Source organism: Ictalurus furcatus, chromosome 10, assembly GCF_023375685.1.
Source record: "Ictalurus furcatus strain D&B chromosome 10, Billie_1.0, whole genome shotgun sequence".
Classification (NCBI taxonomy): Eukaryota; Metazoa; Chordata; class Actinopteri; order Siluriformes; family Ictaluridae; genus Ictalurus; species Ictalurus furcatus.
Genome location: NC_071264.1, coordinates 9,666,399 through 9,688,275, shown reverse-complemented (window position 1 = coordinate 9,688,275; position 21,877 = coordinate 9,666,399). Strand labels below are relative to the sequence as shown.

The following is a 21,877-nucleotide window of genomic DNA, read 5'->3' as shown; positions in this document are numbered from 1 at the left end:
AACATAAAATGTCAACTTATATCAAGGCTCTGTTGAATTCTGAAATCGTATTGGTCAGAAGGTGTTGATTCATTTTTTATAACAGCGTACCTATCAAATATCACGGTTTATATTTGTGACTAATGTTTTTTTTATTTATTTTTATTTTTTTTTTTATCTTTGTTGTGAATTCATGGCCATGAAGGCAAATTTCCAAAACCAGCCAGATACCTGACAAAATTTCAGTCTGACTGCATAAAGAATCAAACCTGGGGGGAACACAATGCATTTTATAAAGTGTGTAGGCGTGATGAAAAGATCACAGAGTCAGGGGTATTCGACATTAAAATGAAGATCAAGGAACAGTATAAGGACTGAAAGACTCACTGCTCTACTGAAATGAAAGAGCAGCAGTTGCAGTGTTAGAATTTCAGTAGTACAATTGGGAAAAAATGCTCAAGATTGGAAAGCAAATTACACCATTGTACAATACAGAGCACAGCACTCAAGAGCAATTGACACACACACACACACACACACACAGCTTTCTGTTTGTTCAGGTTTTTTATGCTTTATGTCAATGCATCAGTCTATTTTACAAAGACAACAATGACAATAAAACAAGAAAAGGAAAAGTGTGGAAAGCCTTTTCTTTGGGGTTTGCACCGACTCTAGGTTTTTACTAAATTCTACAGGTTTTCCATCACCTGTCTCCATATTTCTTTACGGTTAGGTTAACATGCATGATAATAGCAGCTCTCACAGTAGTACCAGATGTAAGGCAAAAAACACATGGTAGTATTAATGCATTCATTCTAATACATTATCATTTACATTTACAGCATTTGGCAGACACAAAGCCCAGCAGTGGGAGCTTGCTGGTGCTGGCACTTGAATTCACCTTAACTTTCTGATCAGTTACTACCACTACCCCAGCATTTCTATAGGAACAGCTCATTCATAGGGTCTTGTATGGCAGAGACTGGATAATAATCTAAGCCTAATAATAAAGAGGTTAAAATAATGTTCTGTAAAAACAAAACAAAAAGAAAACATCAAATTGCTGATATGATAAGTTTTCTATTAGGAGACATTTATTTAATACTTTTGGAAGGAGCCTCCAGTGTCAATCCTTTGTATCAGTCAGAGGTAAAGCTGTTCCATTACTTTTTCCACTTAGGAAAGTCTTCATTAAAACAATAGTAACTATGAATGATTCAAAAGAAGTGTTGTACTTAAAACATTATAATCACTGGCAACATTGCTGTGGTATAAGAGGAGTAAAACACTTCGGGATGTGTTGATCTAGGCAAATAATAAAATAAAAGATCCACGATGGACGTGTCAGGCCATATTACATCTTTTTCTATAGCACCAAGCTACGGCGTGTTTTATTGTTTAATAACTGCACTATTTGGTGTAAAATGTGTAGGATATATTAGGTCTCACAGGCAGCTCAACCACACAGTTACACACCATTGTAATTCCATTATACAGTGTCATAAATTCCTCTCCAACTTTTCCCTTTATCTCAAGGGATTACAAAGAGTGTTTTTTTTTCTCTAAATAATATATCCACAACAGGGTCGTTTCCGTTTTTGAAACATAGCTTTGAAATTGGAATGAAAACCAGACAGTGATATCATTAGCGCCACTCTTCATTCATCAAGTTACCGAGCTAAAATGTCAAAAATTAGTCAAAGTTGTTTTTGACTTTCCACTCTTGACACAATGCAGGTATTAAATTGTAGTCATGCCCTTGTATTTACATATGAGTTGTGTTACTAAGTTGCTAAACTGATTTTAATTAGCAGTTGTCAGTCAGCTGTGACCTAGATTTATCAGCAGTTTCACAAGTATGTTTTTATCAACTTGTTTTACAGTGATTATCAAAAAGAAAAATAATAAATCAATAAAAGAGACCGCACTCATGATACACAGTCCTCAGGGTTTACTGGGTTAAAAGCTTAACCCATAAACTGAGTGGCTATGGGTTAAGCTTTTGTGAGCTTTTTACTAAAATATGTAGAATAAAGTTTCCAACTGTGCGTGTAGGATATGTAATATAATTTATGTTGTTGTATTTATTTGTTTGTTTATTATAGAAGCTTATAGTCATGGTCTTGTCCTGTCTAATGTGTGTGGGAGACTAAATACCAAAAAAATATTTGATTGTAATTTCATATCGAAGCACTTGGAAAAGTTTACAATGAAAATTCGTTAAATTTGTAGTTGCAAAAGTTAAACTATAATACTAGTCCATTGTGCACAATAAGCACTTCTACTGTTCCATAAACAGGCAGCTTAACCGGACGGTAGACTTTTATGACTCCTAATCAAATGGGTGAATTAAAAGAAAAATCAGCGTCATTCTGTTGAATGTGAGCCAATTTTTAAGAATTAAGGTAAAACTATTTTTTCCACAAGTATTTTGTTGTGTGCTTGTTAAAGGGTTAATGGCTGATATGGTTTTAATGTACTTGGTAAGAACATGCTGATTAAAAGTTTTTGTCTTGAAATATTTGTGTTTTCCATGTTTTGCTCTTGTTTGCAACACTTAAAACAATACCACTGTACTATTCTAGATGCCGTTTAGTATAATGGTTATTACATTGTCGTTTCGCTGTTTCGATGTCTGAGACAGTCATCCTCCTGGCAGATGAGCTGGTAAGGTTTTTCATTGACCTCAATCACAGAGCTGCTGATCCCAGCATCCAGGTTCTGCAGTTCCTCTCTTGATAGATGTCCCACAATACCAGCCCCTAATGAGTCTCCCAGCACATTGGTGGTGGTTCTGAGGCGATCCCTGTCTCAGTGAAAATAGGAACAGACGTTATAGACATCTAAAAGTCTTTGCAATAAACTTTGATTTTTATAAAGAGAATGTATGGAAGTGGTTCTGACAGAATAATTCTGAAAACGGCTAAATACACAATAATTCTCCAGTCAGTTTGGTGGCTGTTGTATAGCTATTAGACCATTTCATATTCTCTTACGTTGTATCTGCATTATGTATCAATAACCTTTTTGCAAGAGTGCTCTCTGCTGGAGATGTGACAAATGTGACATTTAGTCAAGACTTACAGGAACCAATCCACAGCAACGATGAGTGTTATGTCCTCGGTGGGCAGTCCCACGGATGTCAATACAATCACCATGGTTACCAGACCAGCCTGAGGAATAGCTGCTGCTCCAATGCTGGCAGCAGTTGCTGTGATGCTGGAAAATGACATTTTAACAGTAAGAAAATACAGCACACTGTAAAAAAAAAATTACTGTAGATTTTTCAGTAATTTACTTGCAACCTGGATTGCCAATTAAGTACTGTAAAATTTACAGTAAACAACTGTAACATAAAACATACAGTATTTACAAAAAAGAACTATAATAGCTTTCTTAGTATAAAAGTAACACATAACCAGGTACATTTGCTCATTTGGTTGATGCAGGAAACAATTGAGCTCAAGGACCCACTCAAGGCAGGTTGGTGGTGCTGGGATTTGAACACATGACCTTCTTTTGTGTGAGCCACTGAGCCACCACAACTAGCTCGACTAGCTTGGATTGCTTCGATGCAATCTTTAAGTGGCGTTAGGTCAGTGGTAAAGTAGTTGAATCAGTGTAAGCTAGTTGTGGTGTAGTTGTGATGTAGTTGTGGTTAAGGCTTTGAGTCACAGAGCGGAAGGTTTTGTGTTCAAATCCCAGCACCGCCATGCTGGCATGGTTGGGCAAGACCATTAACCTTTATCACAGTTGTATCCTGTGTTATTTTATACAACTTTTAAGATATTACAGTACTTTATTGTAAATTTATTTATTGTAAAAGTTTGTTTTACAGGTGTTTACTGCAAAATTGGCAATAAATTACTGTGAAATATACAGCATTTTTTTTTTTTTTTTTTGCAGTGCAGGAATGTGTCCTGAGAAGTGATGTATGAAGTATGAAACATACTGAAAATTCTAAATAAAGTATGCACTGAGGGACAGACTAGATTACGCATTATTGGTTTATAGTTTTGGTCTTGTCTTGGGCTATAAGCCCTTTAACTCTATGGATCCACTTTATACAGTAACATATTGTTATTTTTAGTGGCTTTGTTATTGTTACCTGATGGTAAGTATTTGTCCAAAGTTCAGGTCCATGTCATTAACTTGGGCTATGAAAATGGCAGCCACTGCTTCATAAAGAGCTGTACCATCCATGTTTATGGTGGCTCCCACAGGCAAAACAAGGCGTGTTACACGTTTGTCCACATGGTTGTTCTCTTCCAAACAACGGAAGGTGATGGGAAGGGTGGCTGAACTGCAGAAAAGAAATCAAACATCTAATACCTTTCCTGCTTAAAAGTCTAGCTGGCAAAGCACAACTGATAGACTGTCTTTGTTAGTTGGTTAGTGCTGGTAGAAAAGAAAGAGTTTCTGAATGACTGATACTAATGCAACAAAATAGACGTTATTTTTAAGAAAATAATAGTCCAATGATAAGATAGAAAATCTAAAACATTTATTTAGCAATTAATTCAAATAATTCAGAAGCTGGAAAATAACTTACCAGCTGGCAAAGATGGTCTACCAGCTTGACCAGCTCTGCCCGTGTTTTGGTAGCTGGTCAGATCAAGCTGGATTTTTCAGCAGGGATATTTCCCTTAATATATTATGTTATAGTAATTCTCTATAATGTCCTTTCTGAAACTCCATACACACTACAATTAAACAAAAACTCTAAACAATAAAATATCATATTTTCTCTATGAATATAGAGCTCCATTGCATGTTAAGATCGTTTTACTACCTTGAGGATGTTCCAAAGGCCGTAATTAAAGCCTGGAGCAGACCAGAGATGAAGGTGTAGGGGTTCTTCCGTGTTGCCAAATAGAAAAGCAGAGGCAGAGCAATGAGGCTGTGGATGAGCAGACCGACGATGACACACAACATGTACATTCCCAGCTGTCCTCCAACTTGCAACAGGTCTTTCATTTCAATAATCTTCCCAGCAATTAGAAAGAGGATTCCAACTGGAGCATACCTAAGAGAGAATGTTTGAAGAGAAATAACAGAATGGCAATTCATCCATCCATTTTCTATACCGCTTATCCTACACAGGGTCAGAGGGAGGCTGGAGCCTTTCCCAAGGTACTCGGGGCACAAGGCGGGGGACAGCCTGGACGGGGTGCCAACCCATCACATGGCACAATCTCACACACACTTTTCACACCCATTCACACAGTACAGACAATTTGGAATTGCCAGTCAACACACCACATGTCTTTGGACTGGGGGGGGAAACCGGAGTACCTGGAGGAAACCCCCGAAGCACGGTGAGAACATGCAAACTCAGTGCACACAGGGTGGAGACGGGAATCGAACCCCCACCCCTGGAGGTGCAAGGCAAATGTGGTAACCACTATATACAGTATGGATATAAAAAGTCTACACACCCCTGCTAAAATGGCAGTTTTTTGTGAAGTAAAAAAATGCAATTAAAATAATCATGTCAGAACTTTTTCCACCTTTAATGTGAAATTGCAAAGTATACAAATAAAGTGAAAAACAATCAGAAACGTTTTTATGGGGGGAAAAAAAAACTTACAGTAACCTGGTTGCATAAGTGTGCACACCCCTAAATTAATACTATATTGACGCACCAATTGATTTTATATTCTTACCCAAAAAGACTGAATGGTGTAATAATATCAGTGTGGCACATCTTGACTTGGCAATATTTTCCACTGTTTCTTGCAAAAACATTCCAGATCCATCAAATTGTAAGGGTATCTCCTGTGCACCGCCTGCTTCAGGTCACCACACAGATTTTTAGTTGGATTCAGGTCTGGGTCTGGATAGATCATTCTAAAACATTGATCTACTTTTGGTTAAGCTATTCCTTTGTTGATTTGGATGTATGCTTTTGGTCACTGTCTTGCAGAAAGGCGAAATTCCTTTTTCATCTTCAGCTTACTAGCAGACACCTGAAAGTACTAAAATCAACTGGTATTTGAAGCTATTCAAGATTCCCTCCACGTTGATAAAAAAGAAAGAAATAAATAAATAAATAAAAACAACAGTTCTGCCTGAAGAAAAGCAGCCGTAAAGCATGATGTTGCCACCACCATGCTTCATCATGGATATGGTGTTTTTGGTCATGTGCTTTATTTTTTTGCACCAAACATACCTTTTGGAATTATGGAATTTATTATACTTTTTGAAATTGGTCTCATCAGGCCATAACACATTTTACCACATGGGTTGGGGTAATTTAGTTGAGCTTGGATGTTTTTTGTGAGAAAGGGCTTTCATCTAGCCACCCTACCCCAAAGCCCAGACAATATGAAAAATATAAGTGTTCTCACATGCCGAGAAAAATCAGTACTTATCAGATATTCCTACAGCTCCTTTAATGTTGCCGATGGTCTCTTGGCAGCCTCCCTGGTGAGTTTTTGTCTTGTTCTTTTATAAATTTTGGAGGGACATTCTGTTCTTAGTGATGTCAGTATGGTGCTCCATTTTTTTTATTCATTGATGATGGCCTTCACTGTGTTCCATGGTACATATAATGTTTTGGAAAATCTTTTATACCCCTCTCCCTATCGATACCTTTGAGCAAATGAGATACCATGCATGCTTTGTAAGCTCTTTGCGGACCAGGGCTTCTGCAGTCGAATGAAACCAGTAAGATTTGGAGAAAATCCTACAGAAACAGCTGATCTTTATTTGGGGTTAATTAGAATAATTTCATTGATGACAGCTGTATGATAATTACAATTGTAAAAAGGTATGTACACTCATGCAGCCAGGTTGTTGTAATTGTTATTGTAATTATATGGTTTCTTATTTTTTCCTATTTTCCCCCAAATTGTTTTGATTGTTTTTCACTTAATTTTACATGTTGTAATTTCACGTTTCATATGTTGATTTATCATCACAAAATACCTGCCATATAAACGGGGGTGTGTGGGGGAAATAAGTATTGAACGCGTCAAAATTATTTTAAGTAAATATATTTCCTATGAGGCTATTCACTCAAGAATTCCGGAAATAAAAATGTTTCACAACATTAAAGTCCATAAATGAAGTTATGTGTAATAAAGAGGAATGACACAGGAAAAAAGTATTGAACACGCTAACTGAAATGTATTTAATACTTAGTGGAGAAGCCTTTGTTTGTAATGACAGCTTCAAGACGCTGACTGTATGAAGAAATGAATGGGCCGCTGTATTCAGGTGCGATTTTGGCCCATTCTTCTAAACATATTGTCTTTAAATCTTGTTCAGTTGGATTCAAGTCAGGTGATTGACTGGGCCATTCTAACACCTTGATTCTTTTTCTTTTTTTCTCTGAAACCAATTGAGAGTTTCCTTTGCTGTATGCTTTGGACCGTTGTCCTGCTGGAAGGTCCACCCACGTCTCATCTTCATCATCCTGGTGGATGGCAGCAGATTCTTCTCAAGAATCTCCCGGTAAAGGGCTCCATTCATCGTTCCTTTAATTATATGAAGTCTGCCAGTATATACATATATATATATATATATATATGTAAAATTTAAAATAAAATTTCCTGCTCCTTGGGTATGTGTGTATTCACAGACTTTATCCTCCTTTAACACACCAAATTCAACACCTTAAATAGGGAACTGATTAATAGTTAATGACTGAAACAAGTTCTGATGGAACATGAGCTGAACGAAGACGGAATAGACAAAACCAATCCACACAGAATTAGTTAATAACAGAACATAGGCTGGTACTCACCACATAATGATTGCTACTAAGCGCATTATGGCATCATTGAGGCAGTCGAAGAAATCCTTCAATGGCTGGCCCTGCTGCTTCATATTTCCAATCACAAAGCCAAAGAACATGGAGAATACCACTAGACCCAGAGCATTCACTCCATTAGAGGAGCCAGAGACTGGAACAATCTCCTCCACTGTCTCCTGAATGGTCTGCAGGACTGAGCTGTAATTTCCCATTTGGCTGGACTCAGTGGCATTAATAAGAATGCCACTTCCATTCACCATAACAGTGATGTTCTTTGTCAAAACCGTTTTCTTGTAAAGTGTTTTGTACTGGAACAGATAAATAAGGATTCATTTTTAAAGTAAAGGCAAACTAGATACTGCCATATTGTAGAGAAGCAACATTTATCTACCTGTTTAAAGCAGGCTTCCACTAAATTAGAAGGGAACATATTTCTGTAAGAAAAATAAAACACATGCTTGCATAATGTCACAATAATAAATCTTCAAACAAGGTACTAAATAGAATCATGTGTTTCTTTTTACCTAATGAGATCAAGAAATGCATCAGCAGCTGTCACCGATTCAACCATACCACTAGTAGACATTGGAGTGTCTCTTTGGCCTTTTCCAGGTCTTATGATGGTCACCATGAGAATACCAATGATCACAGCAATAAAAGTAGTCACAATATAGTAAATGATAGCCCGCACTCCCATCTTTCCAGTGGCTTTACTGTCCAAATATGAAATACCTGGTAAAATTAAAAAGAATAATTTCCCCACATACTTATTGTAATATAACAGAAGCAACAGACTCTCAAAGTGAACCAAACCAGTGTAACTTATAATTGAGATAAGATGCTTTTGAGAATGAAGAGATCCATTTGAAACATGCACTACTATATACTAAAAGTATATGGACACCTTACAAATCACACCCATATGTCCTTTTTGAACATATCATTCCAGATTTTGTCTCCCTTTGCTGTTATAATAACCTACGCTCTTCTGGGAAGGCTTTCCTCTAGATGCTGGAGCGTGGCTGTGGGGATTTTGCAGTAGGTGTTCCAGTTCATCCCAAAGGTGTTCAGGTCAGGTTGAGGTCAGGGCTCTTTGTAGGTCACTCGAGTTCTGCAACATTAACCTTAACAAATCATGTCTTCATGGAGCTTACTTTGTGTACAGGTGCATTGTCATGCTGGAACAAGTTTGGGCCTCTTAGTTCCAGTGTAGGAAATTCTTAAAGCTACAGCATACAAAGACATTCTAGACAATTGTGTGCTTCCAACTTTGTAACAACAGGCTGGGGAAGACCCACATATGGGTGTGATGGTCAGGTGTCTACCTACTTTTGGACATATGGTGTAAATATATTATTACACTAAAAGGGGCCATATATGGTTTTCTACTTGACTTTGTCCACATACCTGTAACAAGACTGGATACAATGAGTGGAAGGACCATCATCTGTAACATCCTCATCAGTATCTCCCCAGGGAAGGATATATACTTTATTTCTCTCAATGATAAGTTTTGAGGTCGCAGAGCAAATCCCAAAATGATTCCTGAACAACAAGAAATAATAAGTCTTAAGATGAAATTTAACTTCACCAAAGCTGCCACTTGATATTTACTGCCCAGTGACTTCCTAAAACACTAGAACAAATATATACTGTATGTGTTAGTGTGTCTTAATTTAAAAAATGGGCATCTATGTATAATACTGATTTGGTAAACCTTACCTATTACAACTGCTCCCACAGTGAAGAGCACAAAGGAGTTGCGATGCAGGAACGCCTTGATGGCATTTCGGTTGATGGAGCACATCCTGACTTTGGTTCCAGACACTTGTTTCTGCATGGCTCTGTGCAACCAGTGAAGGTCCTTCTCAGGGTGATGGGGCTTCTCAGAGTCTTCGTCAAGAAAGAGGCTGTTGCTGTTTGGGGGCTTCTCGTTTATAATCAACTCAAAGACTTGGTCAAGGAGGCAGGTTTCATGAGAAACTGATCAAGAGTAAAGGTGAAAGATAGAGAAGAACTTTAGAGAATATTCAGTTTTAAACTGTTCACTCAACATTACACCTACCCAAATGCCTACACTGAGTGCTGTTGTTGCCTGAATATATTATAAATGTTTCACTTCCTCATTGGGGTTGGTGTCATCACAAGTTCCTATAATGACTTAACAGCTTCATTGTTCCAGATAACTACCTAAACGCTACCATTAACTTCTGGCATTGTGTATGTGCTCTTGTTTCACTCTTCTCCAATTTCTACCAGCTTATTTTCCATTAGCATGACTGGCATTATCACTTAAATGTTAAATGATTTAAAATTGTAACACCTTATAGTAATTGCATTACATCTAAAAACAGCAGGGTATTTGCTTTGTTTAGATTGACTTTTTAAAAAAAATTGTATTAAAAATACATTTTTACTCAATTTTGTCGAACTCAATGCGACAAAAGCCAGTGCACCGTTCTTTACTGAGATTCAAATCTTTTATTTTTTCAATACTTTGTATGTCCACCTTTATTTTTGATGACAAACTCAATCATCCTCAGCATGGAAGATACCAGTGTTGCACAAATGTCTAGAGAGCTGCTTTGCAATTCTTCAGAGACAATTTTTTTCATCATCTGCTCTACCTTTCTCGTTAAAATATCCCAAAGGTGTTCTATTGTATTCGAGTCAGGCGACATACTTGGCCAGGTCATAGTTTTCAATTTTTTCTTCTTTAGAAACTCTGGCATGATTTTGCCAGTTACCCTGCTGGATTATTCCTCTTCTGCAGAGCTTCTGGAGCCTGCGAGTCATCTTGTCAGCCAGTATTTTGGCATATCCACAAATATTCATGGTGCTGTATATAAATATCATCTCCCCAACACATTTTGCACTCATGCAGCCCCATATCACACTCCCACCACCATGCTTCACTGTCAGGACTATGCATTCACCGTGGTAGTCCTGGCCAGGTTCATGCCAAACATCTTAGCCAAACAAATTTATCTCAGTCTGATCTGACCAAAGAATGTGCTCCCAATATTCACTTATACTCATGTTCTTTAGCAAAGTTTAATCTTGCAGATTTGTGCCGAAGAGCGTAGCACACTGTCTGTGGCGTCGTTTTAGGAGGACGGCAACTACAGCTCTGATCAGGGGTACTATGGCTCGTTCTATACCTCCTGATTACCTCTGCAACTGTGGTTCAACTGGTTTTTAGTTGGTCATGATCTTCCTGTATAATTTTCTATCTTTGTGGAAGATTCAGGAACAATCAGATTTTTCAATTCCTCTGGCAATTCTGTGCAGAGAGACACAGCCCATAGGCCCAAAATTGAGAAAGTTCTGGTTTCACAGCTGAATGTATAACCATGTTCATGCAATTAGGCTAAATGGAAATCACAGGTATACTCAATTTTGTTTCAATGATCACAGCTTTTCTAACTTGTGTGTCAATGATCACAGGTGTATTCACTTATTTTCTACTTTGGGGCCTGTATTTTCAATACAGTCTATCTAAATCATTTGTTTTATATTGTTCATAAGAGGAAATACTCTATGTGTCAATTTAGAAATGCTGCAATTACAGAGGGGTGATACAATTTTGAATCATTTGACATTTAAGTGATATTGCACAGAGGTTTACTCACTTTGGTTGTATACAGTATTCTTTAATTAATATATTTTTTTAATTGTTGGCAAATTACTGTAGTGTAAAAGGCATAAAACTTTAGGATGTGCTGAAAATAATCGGCTTTGGGGTTGTAATCAGTGCTGGGCCACATCGTACCATGCTGTTGTTGATTATTTTTCTAGAACAACACTCTGTTGTTTGATTCCTTACAAAGGTTTTTTTTTTTTTTTTTTTTTTTTTTTTTTTTAAAAATATTGCTCTGCATATTTCAACAAAGAATGTGAAAGGAGAGTGCTTGGTGTTAGGACCTGGGCCATAGGAATTTTAACATCCTTTTATGCAGTGTTATTAGGAGAACTTTGCCATTTCCACAGCTGTATGTAGTACTTATGTTCTCTTGCGATATTCCACTGGAAAGCTAAGAGTCTTGTGATTCGAGTGATATAAACCATTTAAAGATACAGACACAAAAGCAGCTACAATCACCGTCTTTGTCAGACGACCAGCAATACAAACAAAAGAACACCAAACGGAGCCAACCCATCTATGCAGCCAGATAGCAGTCCACTGAACCATAACATCCCAACAAAAAACAGTCTTGTTACACTGCCAAAGATCCAAAGAATCCAATTATGTAAAAATATTTAGTCCAAAACACATTTTACATCAACAGATCCAAAAGAACTGCTGCTGCGTCGTTCCAAATCATCTCAGAAGACTGCATTGTTCTCCATATCTCCTCAGTGCACGAGTGAATACACCTAACGCAGAGCTTAAAATGGCCCTCGGGCTGAGACCTATCGAATGACACATCATTTGACCCAATATGAGTCTCCAAAAGTTTTTGGTAGAAAAACATGCGTAAAATGTTCATTTTCTTTGCTATTGTTATCAAATTGGAACTTGGACTAGGAAAGGCTTTATGGTGTGGTCCAACTGTGTTTTCCAGCTAATAGATCCCAGCTGTAGGCATCTGCAGGCCTGTGTATGCAAAAAAAATAAACAAATCAGACAGAAAAAAACCCCTTCTGTTTCAGTATGTTCAAACCTCTATTACTCAACACCAATAGCACTTACAGTGATTCTTCTGGGAACAAAACCTTATAGTGTCCCCTTTCAAAAGAAACCAAAACCATTCATGTACACCAAGTGGTTCAAGAACAGCTTTAATTTATCTTTGGGTATGCCTTGGATAGGCATTTTAGGCTAATTTTACTGAAACTTCATTAACAGTCTCTACCCCACAAGCATAGATAATGACGTAAGAGTGTCACAGTGAGGGAATAGTGGAACTAAGTGCTCCTTGGTATCGGGGGCCTAGATTAAAAGCTTTACAGTTTTGAGAAGATTCCATCATATTCTCCATTATATTCAACACGCTCAAGTGTAGGTAAATCTTCTACCAATAGAAGCATTTGCTCTTCCCAGAAGAGTGTATAGTAATTTGGTATTCGACTTGTCTTTCATCAACACCCAAGTTTTAACTTCCAGATATAATTCAACTTGTTGCATCTCGTCTTTGGCAACCATGGATGTTTATCTGCGTAATACCTCAATCCACCAATGGTTACACTTGTTTCAGGAACATTTGGTACATTTGGTTCAGGCCAGCATATCTACTCATTCCTCCTGTTTGTTTTTTGATTTACAAGAATGATATGTTGCTGTGTGTCTATGCCCTGGATTCTGCTTTCCTTCAATATTGCATTTCTCATGAGTGTGGAAGATGGGTTGCAAGTTAATTCTCACTGTCAACCTCTGGCAATATCTTACTTGCCAAACCTGTGATCTTGGAACAAGACTATATATATATATATATATATACTAAATATAAAATAAAGATACATGTTCCATCCATCCATCCATTTTCCATATGGCTTATCCTACACAGGGTCACGGGGAGTCCGGAGCCTTTCCCAAGGAACTTGGGGCACAAGTTGCAAGTTGGGGGACACCCTGGACAGGGTGCCAATCCATTGAAAGGAACAGTCGCATACACATTCACACAACCATTCACACACTACGGACAATTTAGTGATGCCAATCAGCCTACAGCATTTGTCTTTGGACTGAGGGAGGAAACTGGTGTACCCAGTGAAAACCCCAAAACATGGGGAGAATATGCAAATTCCACGCACACAGGGTAGAAGTGGGATTCGAACCCCCAACCCCGGAGGTGCGAGGCAACCCCATACATGGTAACTGACTGAGACATTACATTACATTATATTAGTAATATGTGTGTGGGTTTTTTTAAAAAAAAAAAAAAAAAATAATAATAATAAAATAATAATAATAATAATAATAATAATAATAATAATAGGATAAAACATTAAAAGAGACCACCACTCATTCACATCTTAAATTAGTTTACTTTATTTCTATGTAAATACTTTGTTGACTTCCAGGTTAGAGGACTGCTTTTCGTTTTTATTTGTGTGTTAATCTAAATTTACCTTTCTTTAAATTTCTAACCATTGTTATGGTTAAAATAAAAAACAAAACAAAAAAAAAACTAATATTGCATTATGCATAATTGCTTATTTTTTATTTTCTAAGTCATACTTAACAATATGCTCATATTCTCCACTTGTTCTGTACCCTAGGTTTAGTACAGAGAGCTTAGTATCTATACTTATCAAGTCCAGTATAGAACGTTCACCTTTATGCCATAAGGAAGTTATTTAGAGCAAGACTACCACCAAATCAGTGTATGCATCAATTCCTGTAGTACTATAGCTGTTGCATCATCATTGGGAGCTCTTATTTTACTACAATTTAAATATTCAACTGTTAAATATGTCTTTCAAATGACAGGATCATCATCATGAGCAATTAAAATACATCCTTTAAAAAACAAAGGTAAAGATTTTGCTGTCAGTCTCTACTTCACAGTTATTCTGCTAGAGTGGTTCTAGTTCATCTTGACCAGCTGGGTCAAATGAAAGGTGTTTGAGCCCCAGGCTGCAAGTCAGCATTCTGACTCTACAAATGGCAGAGTCATATACAAGCAAACAACCTGTGCACAAAGATTCTAATGGTTAGTAAATACAACTTCATTTCATGGTGGCCTACAAAGTACACAGTCCACATTGAAGACATGCATGTTAAAGCTAAGTTCAACAAACTGAATTTGTTTTCAAGTGCTATTGATTCATGTACAGTGCACAATGTGTTGTGTTCAGTGTAACTGCTTAGAGAGGTGGTATATCTCAGATACCTGAGCATCTTCAATCACCAAAATTCCATGGGTAACTGAAGATCACACTGACAGTACATTACTTAGTTGTATGTAAGTTAAATAGAATATCCCAGTTAGATTATTAAAAAAAATCATCATATCAGAATCACCATATCATATTATAAGGTAGCACAGAATTAGCCCAAAATTAATTCTTTAAACATGTAACAATTAATCCAACATATTGCAAAGATCCATATTTAAACTTTACCTTTACATTTTTATCTTTAAATGTTTTATTTTCAGATTAAGTAGCTACTGCCCAACATAAACCAACTTCACTATGTCCACTTACCACTCATGATTTTAAGATGTTGCGGGTACTTGCTGTCTATGGAGCAATAGAACTGTAATTCATAGAAGAGTTCACGTTTATGACTGGTGGCACATTGCTATACTCATGTGCTGATAAACATGAAACAGTCTGTCATCTCCCCTGACCTGACCATCAGAAGCTCCGTTCTCCCTCCCCTCGACCACACGCTGGGCAATACTGGGTAAAGGTTGCCCTTTAGCACTGACCAAGAACAACAAAGCCCTATAGTGTTAAATATAAGTAGCAAACCCAAAACCAGTCTCAAATCAGCATATAAAAACAGATTGTATTATTGGCCCTGGTCCCAGTGCTGGATCTATATAGTTGGGCTGTAACCAAATACAAATACATTATTCGGGATGAACAAATAATGCATGTCTAAACAGAAACAAATACAAATATGTTTTTATTTATTTTTAATTTTTTTAGAAAGATTCACAGGGCGAGACTAAAGTTTTGCATCGGGACTGAGATCCTTCGAGATGCAACAAAAAGTTGCATAAACAGGAGGTTTTTACTTTAATGCAGACTTGATATGAAGCTCGGGGGAAAATAAAGACCACATTCATTAATCTGGACGTATCTGTATGCTGCATTTGACTTACATTAAAAGTGTTAAGTCAGAGTTTGAGATGGTATAGATAATGTTATAGCTTTAACAAGGAAAGTTCATGAGTAGGAATTTTGAGTTGAGGGGGTGTTTTCTTTGACTTTTCCTGGTTGGAAGTTGGGAATTACAAGTTATGACCTCTAGTGAAACACAGCATTAGTAACTACCTGCTAAGAGTCCCAGTTTAGATTAGGATACTGGTTGTTTATATTTTGGGAATTACAATCATATAAATTTGTTAGAAAATATTGCGGCATAAACGCAACAAAAAAAAAGCAACAAAAACAAAAACAAAAACAAAACCCTAAGTCCTGCGCAAAACTCATGTTGAGACCAATGATGAATTGTAGTGATGTAGCTGAGGTTGATGAACTGTGAGAGCCAGAATTCATTGTCCACGCTGACAGTGCTGGCATTTCTATCTCAGTTTTATCCTCAGACAAACAAACAAACAAACAAACAAAAACAAACAAACATCCTTTCACTTTTAGGTCATGCCAATTTCGGATTTAAATATGAAAACAGTTACAGATGCTGATATTTGGAGTTCTAAACAGATTCAGATACAGACCTACTATTCAGGGTCAACTTTCCAGACATCAATTACATTCTTGCTTCCATCTTGCTACTTTTCAACTCCAAATATAACAGGTCCTCAGCACACCTTGATTCTTATTGGTATTTTTGCTGTTGTTGTTTTATTATAGTAATGATACTAACTACTACATGTGCATCCTGTCAGAGTAGTTTTAAATAGATATACTAAATTTATCTAGCTCTGGATGGGAATAAAATTACATGAATTATATGACCTAATTAAATAATTATGTAATAGCAGATACATATCTAGTTTTCATCATAACTGAGCTTACAATCATGCCTGATTTTCCATACATATGCAAATATTTATATGGTTGTCTATAGCTGATGTGATGACATGATGACTTGCCAAATGGACAACCATTTGTTTTGACTGTCGTTATTTTGTGATGTGTCTAAAACTGAAGGCCCTGTGTGCTTGCTATCTGGTGCTGTCTAATGTGAGGGAAATTACTCATTTTTACTTTGTAATAAGATTGTTCTTGTTCTATTTCATTCTCATCTGAGGATAACGCCTAAGAAGGCCATGTCATGTCACTGAGATCAGTACAGAATGTGTATCTGCTTACAGAGACACAAACATGTTCTTCTGTTCAAGGTTCGTCTAAACATCTTCCAAGACCCTAAAACAAAGCCTGTTTAAACTGCCTCAAACTGCTTCTTATCGGTGCACAGAATTATGTCATGCTCTGCATTTCATATATATAGTAGTGATTTAGTACAAATGCTTTAGAGTGCTCTCATTATTCTATCCTGCTTTATTCTATCCTGTATTAACCATCTTTCTGTAATAAACCTTTTTACCTTCAGAGGACGAGTCTGCGAGTGTTGTCTAATTTCCACGACAATTTGGCGTCTCCTGGCTGGGCTGCGCGAGTCTTTCAGTTTTTCTGGACAACAAGCAAGCCAGAGAACGCTCCTGGAAAAGTTTTCACCCTGAAGTCCGTGTTGATACAGGCGGTTTGCCCTTTGTTGTGCAGAGTGAAAGACCAATGTAGCCTTACCACTGACTGATAGGAGTCATAAAAAAAAACAGCCTTAAGGTAAATGAGAATTTTATAAAGTCATAGTGTATTGCTGTCTGTATGGAAGGGAGTCAATGATATAGAATTAGAATTCGAATTTTATGAAGTCATAGTGTATTGCTGTCTGTATGGAAGCAAGTCAATGATATAAGAAATATTACAAGGAGGCGATTTCTTATAAGAAGTTCGGGGAACTTCACCTCTGCGACGGCAGATAGATTGGTGTTTCTTAGATCACAGCTTCAAAACTAAGATATATACCGATGGGTATATATATAGAGAGAGATAATAATGGTAAAATAAACGGAAAGATTCAGTTTCGAGGAATAAATAAGTAAAGAGAGTGCTTATTAAGAAGTGCAAGAGGTGCAGTATTTTTACGGCGGATTATTATCAAGTGGCATGCCCCATTGACTCATTCCATCATATCAACGGTACATGATATATTTGGCAAATTTAATGCACAAGTAAATTTTACTGAGATAAATAATAATAATAATAATAATAATAATAATAATAATAATAAAATTATTCTTAAAAAAAAGAAGGGAAGAGAAAACTGTAAGTCCTACCAAATTGCTGTATGTGGACTCGCCCTCACAGGTAAACTCTTTTACATTCTTAAGGTTTGCTCTATTGAACCTATAGGTTATATGATTAATTGAATGTCTAGAGATTTGGCACGCATTTAGAACCTTTTCTGTCTGTGCACGAGAACGCATATTCACTTGATTTTCATAGCATGTTAAATTGATTAAAACTTTGAAAGTTATAGAAGGTGTAAAAAGAAAAAAATAATATGAGAAAAACATGTAGCAAAGGATATCCTGTGACACATGCTATGGTATGTACAGGATGCTCATATGCTGGTCCTAATATCACATTTATGTGTGTGAATTATGGGGAAGGATGTTTGAACCAATATGATTTATGGGTTAAAGAATGTGCTTTCCCTGAAAAGGGTAGTTTTAGCCTCAGACAGTTAGAACAACTGAAACTTAATTTAGAGACAAAGGAGAGAGAGAGAGAGAGAGAGAGAGAGAGAGAGAGAGAGAGAGAGAGAGAGAGAGAGAGAGAGAGAGAGAGAGAGAGACAGACCCCTAAAACAAAGAGGGAAGTGCAGTTTTTAGCTGACTGGAAGGCATTTGCTGAATGGCAGAGCGAGGCACATAAAAGAGAGAAAAAATGTCAGGCAGGGCCCTCATCTGTTTCTCAGTGTGCTAAATTGCAGAAAGCCGATCCCAACCTGGACTCCGCCCCACCACGACGCCCACAGCCAGTAAGGAGGGAGGAACCTGCAGTTTCAGAGGCACCTCCTCATGATGAAGTGGCCCAGCCTACGCCACTCCATCCGAACCTGTCAGAACTGAGCCTCCAACCCCCACTGAACTATGCGCCAGCTGTCCTATCCTCACCGGTTGCGTTACACACAAGATCCCAAGTGAAGGGACCAACAACATTGTTGCCTGAGAGCTTCAGACCAACAAAATCAGACAGAGAAGGGACAGTGCACGCCATGGTAAATGCCCCAATGCTAGAAGTGGTCAGAGAAGGAGGCCCTATGCTAGTTCACAGACCCTGGACATTGGAAGACATCAGGAGCAGCATGACGCATCTGCCGGCTCTACGCGAAGTAGGAGGACGAAAGTTTGGGGATGAACTTCATAAGAATAAGAATCATTGCCAACAGTGCTACCCACACAACATCACATGTCCCCTCGTCACACAGACACATAATGATTATTCTATCATTGAACACATGCGGTCTGCGATACGCAACCCTCCACAGACTACAAAGATGGGGTTTGATTGGCTGAACTCAGTACTCGGGGAATGGGGCTCGTGAGTATTAACCGTCTGTCTACCAATAGGTGCAATAATTCTTCTTGTCTTGCTCATTTTGCCTTGTATTGTTTCTCTCATTCGGAGCAGTCTCTCACGCTCGTTGAAATCACTAATGACCAAACGCTGATGTTGACAAAGACTGAGTGAAATCCCTATGATGACCAACCTGACTTGTATCCTAAACCTGACTGGGTATCAGATTCTCTCAGTGACACTGACAATGACGACCCATTGACATCCATTTCACACCTATTGTAAATATTCCTTTGACCATGACGACTCTCATTTCAGCCTAAATGAGCTTGCTTGATGACAGGATACTTTATATCTACAAAAAAAAAAACCCTTAGCGCCGTCATTATTTCTGTTTTACGATGAATTCAGTTGAACCGTGAAAGGATTCTGAAGTTCTGATGTATTCACAGCATTGTAATTTCTCTGTTAATTTTAGTTATCATATTTTGGAATGATAAAATGAGGGAAATTTGAGGGGAATTACTCATTTTTACTTTGAAATAAGATTGTTCTTGTTCTATTTCATTCTCATCTGAGGATAACGCCTAAGAAGGCCATGTCATGTCACTGAGATCAGTACAGAATGTGTATCTGCTTACAGAGACACAAACATGTTCTTCTGTTCAAGGTTCGTCTAAACATCTTCCAAGACCCTAAAACAAAGCCTGTTTGAACTGCCTCAAACTGCTTCTTATCGGTACACAGAATTATGTCATGCTCTGCGTTTCATATATATAGTAGTGATTTAGTACAAATGCTTTAGAGTGCTCTCATTATTCTATCATGCTTTATTCTATCCTGTATTAACCATCTTTCTGTAATAAACCTTTTTATCTTCAGAGGACGAGTCTGCGAGTGTTGCCTAATTTCCACAACATCAGAGTCTCAGCAGGCAACAGAGTTTTGTATGAAATTTCTCTGCCAAAACCCAGACAGTTGTAACTACTGCCACCTGGTGCTCATTTGGACTGGATCGTGAGCCGCGTTTAACTTCATGTAAATGAACATTATGATACATACTTCACTCTGTTGCAACCACTTCCTTCATTTTTTTGACCTGACTGCTCATGTACACAGAATTGCACAAAACCTGCCCCAATGAAGACAGTCAGCGTCTAAACCAAACTTTAGGCATGTCAGAATCACGTCATCGGTCCTTGGTGGCCACATGGGTCGGTTGGCTGCACGGTTACTTTCCAAATCTAAGTTGTTTAGATTAGATGGTTTGGCATCTTCATGCAGGTTGCCCTGGTGTGATACAGTCTCCTTTTCACCTTTTTTCCTCTACTAAGATCATTTTTGAAATGGAATTGTAATAAGACACATAACAGCAACACGTGCTGCATTGCACAAAAAGACACCTTAAAATGTGGCATCACGTCTGTGAAATGCTCTCTGTTGCTCTTGAAACAGACTAAACCTGTGCAATTTAAGGTTAAAATTCATTTATAATACTGGCCATAGTACTCTAGTAGTAACTCTTTAAGTGGATATGACTATGGTGCTATTCATGCTCAGATCAGGAAAAAATTGACATGTTTGGTGGCTACCAAATTTACCAGTGTTAACAAATAGCCCTACAACTGTACCAGCTGGAATGGTATTATGCATCTTTTCCTAAAGTCAATCGCTTGCTATTCCACATGTAAGTACCTGCATTCAGTACATCCATATTTCCGCATGCCATGTGTTTACAAGATACATGATAGTGTCTGTTTTACCCACTTTAAAACCAAGTTACCTCTTGTCCTAAATACAAGTACTTTAGGGTCCAACAGCCAATAAAGAGCTACTAGCTACAAATCATTGTTATATTACAGTACAAATTTAACATGCAGGAAACTGTAACTTATGTGATACAGTTGGATGTGTGTATGCTACTTCCTACTGTATCATATAACAAGTTATGAAGCTCCTTTAGTACTTTTCCACAAAGTTTGCAACGAAATCCATGCCAACATCAACATTTTAGGGTATATTTCATCAGAAAGTAAGACTTACCCAACTGAAATTGGCCAACACTCTGTCCTCACCCTGCTGTAAAAAGTTAGAATGTAAAGAAACGTCAGCGAATCTTCCTACATGACTTCCTGAAGCCCGAGGTGAAATTTCTAGAAAAAAAGAGGCCTTACTGAGGCATCTGCTCATACAAGTGCCACAAGGAAGCATTTGCCTGTTCATGATATCTTCGGATTTTTTGCATATTTGACACTCTTGTATGTTTCAGATCTTCAAACAAAATGTAAATGAAGACAAAAACAACCTGAAAAACTACAAAATACACCGCTTTTGAAAGATCATTTTATTTATTGAAGGTAAAAAGGAAAACAGCAACTGACCCTGTGTGAAAAAGTAACTGACTCCTTAGTTACGCAAACAATTTATTAGCCAAATGTAATTAATAATTGGGTACAATTAGGCTAGACACACCCAGAAGTAATTACTGCCAACCCTGCTGAATATAAACATCACTTAAATAGAACCTTTCCAACAATGCAGGGCCGGTCTAGACATTTAGAGGCCCTAAGCAAAATTTATGTTGGAGGCCCAGATATAGTCATATTATGTGTTGTAGTGCAATACGTTAAACATGCACTACATTGAGGGAAAAAAGTATTTGATCCCCTGCTGATTTTGTACATTTGCCCACTGACAAAGAAATGATCATTCTATAATTTTAATGGTAGATTTATTTGAACAGTGAGAGACAGAATAACAACAAAAAAAATCCAGAAAAACGCATGTCAAAAACGTTATAAATTGATTTGCATTTTAATGAGGGAAATATGTATTTGACCCCTCTGCAAAACATGACTTAGTACTTGGTGGGAAAACCCTTGTTGGCGATCACAGAGGTCAGACGTTTCTTGT

General features: G+C 37.5%; 1 protein-coding gene across 3 annotated transcripts; it reads right to left on the bottom strand.

Moving 5' to 3' along the window:
* Nucleotides 1-514: 514 nt before the first annotated feature.
* Nucleotides 515-21,111, bottom strand: LOC128613543 (excitatory amino acid transporter 1). 3 transcript variants are annotated; one of them, XM_053634418.1, is made up of 11 exons: nt 21,008-21,108; nt 16,926-17,131; nt 9,461-9,721; nt 9,146-9,283; nt 8,263-8,470; nt 8,130-8,172; nt 7,730-8,046; nt 4,772-5,005; nt 4,088-4,282; nt 3,064-3,198; nt 515-2,785 (listed from the first exon to the last, which is right to left on the bottom strand). In XM_053634418.1, exons 3-11 carry the CDS (start codon nt 9,576-9,578, stop codon nt 2,587-2,589), a joined length of 1,587 nt encoding a protein of 528 aa, XP_053490393.1. In that variant the 5' UTR covers nt 9,579-9,721; nt 16,926-17,131; nt 21,008-21,108; the 3' UTR covers nt 515-2,586. The 3 variants fall into 3 exon arrangements, with proteins under 3 accessions (XP_053490393.1, XP_053490394.1, XP_053490392.1); XM_053634419.1 differs by lacking the exon at nt 16,926-17,131 and having other exon boundaries at nt 21,008-21,111; XM_053634417.1 differs by lacking the exon at nt 21,008-21,108 and having other exon boundaries at nt 16,926-17,230.
* Nucleotides 21,112-21,877: the final 766 nt, after the last annotated feature.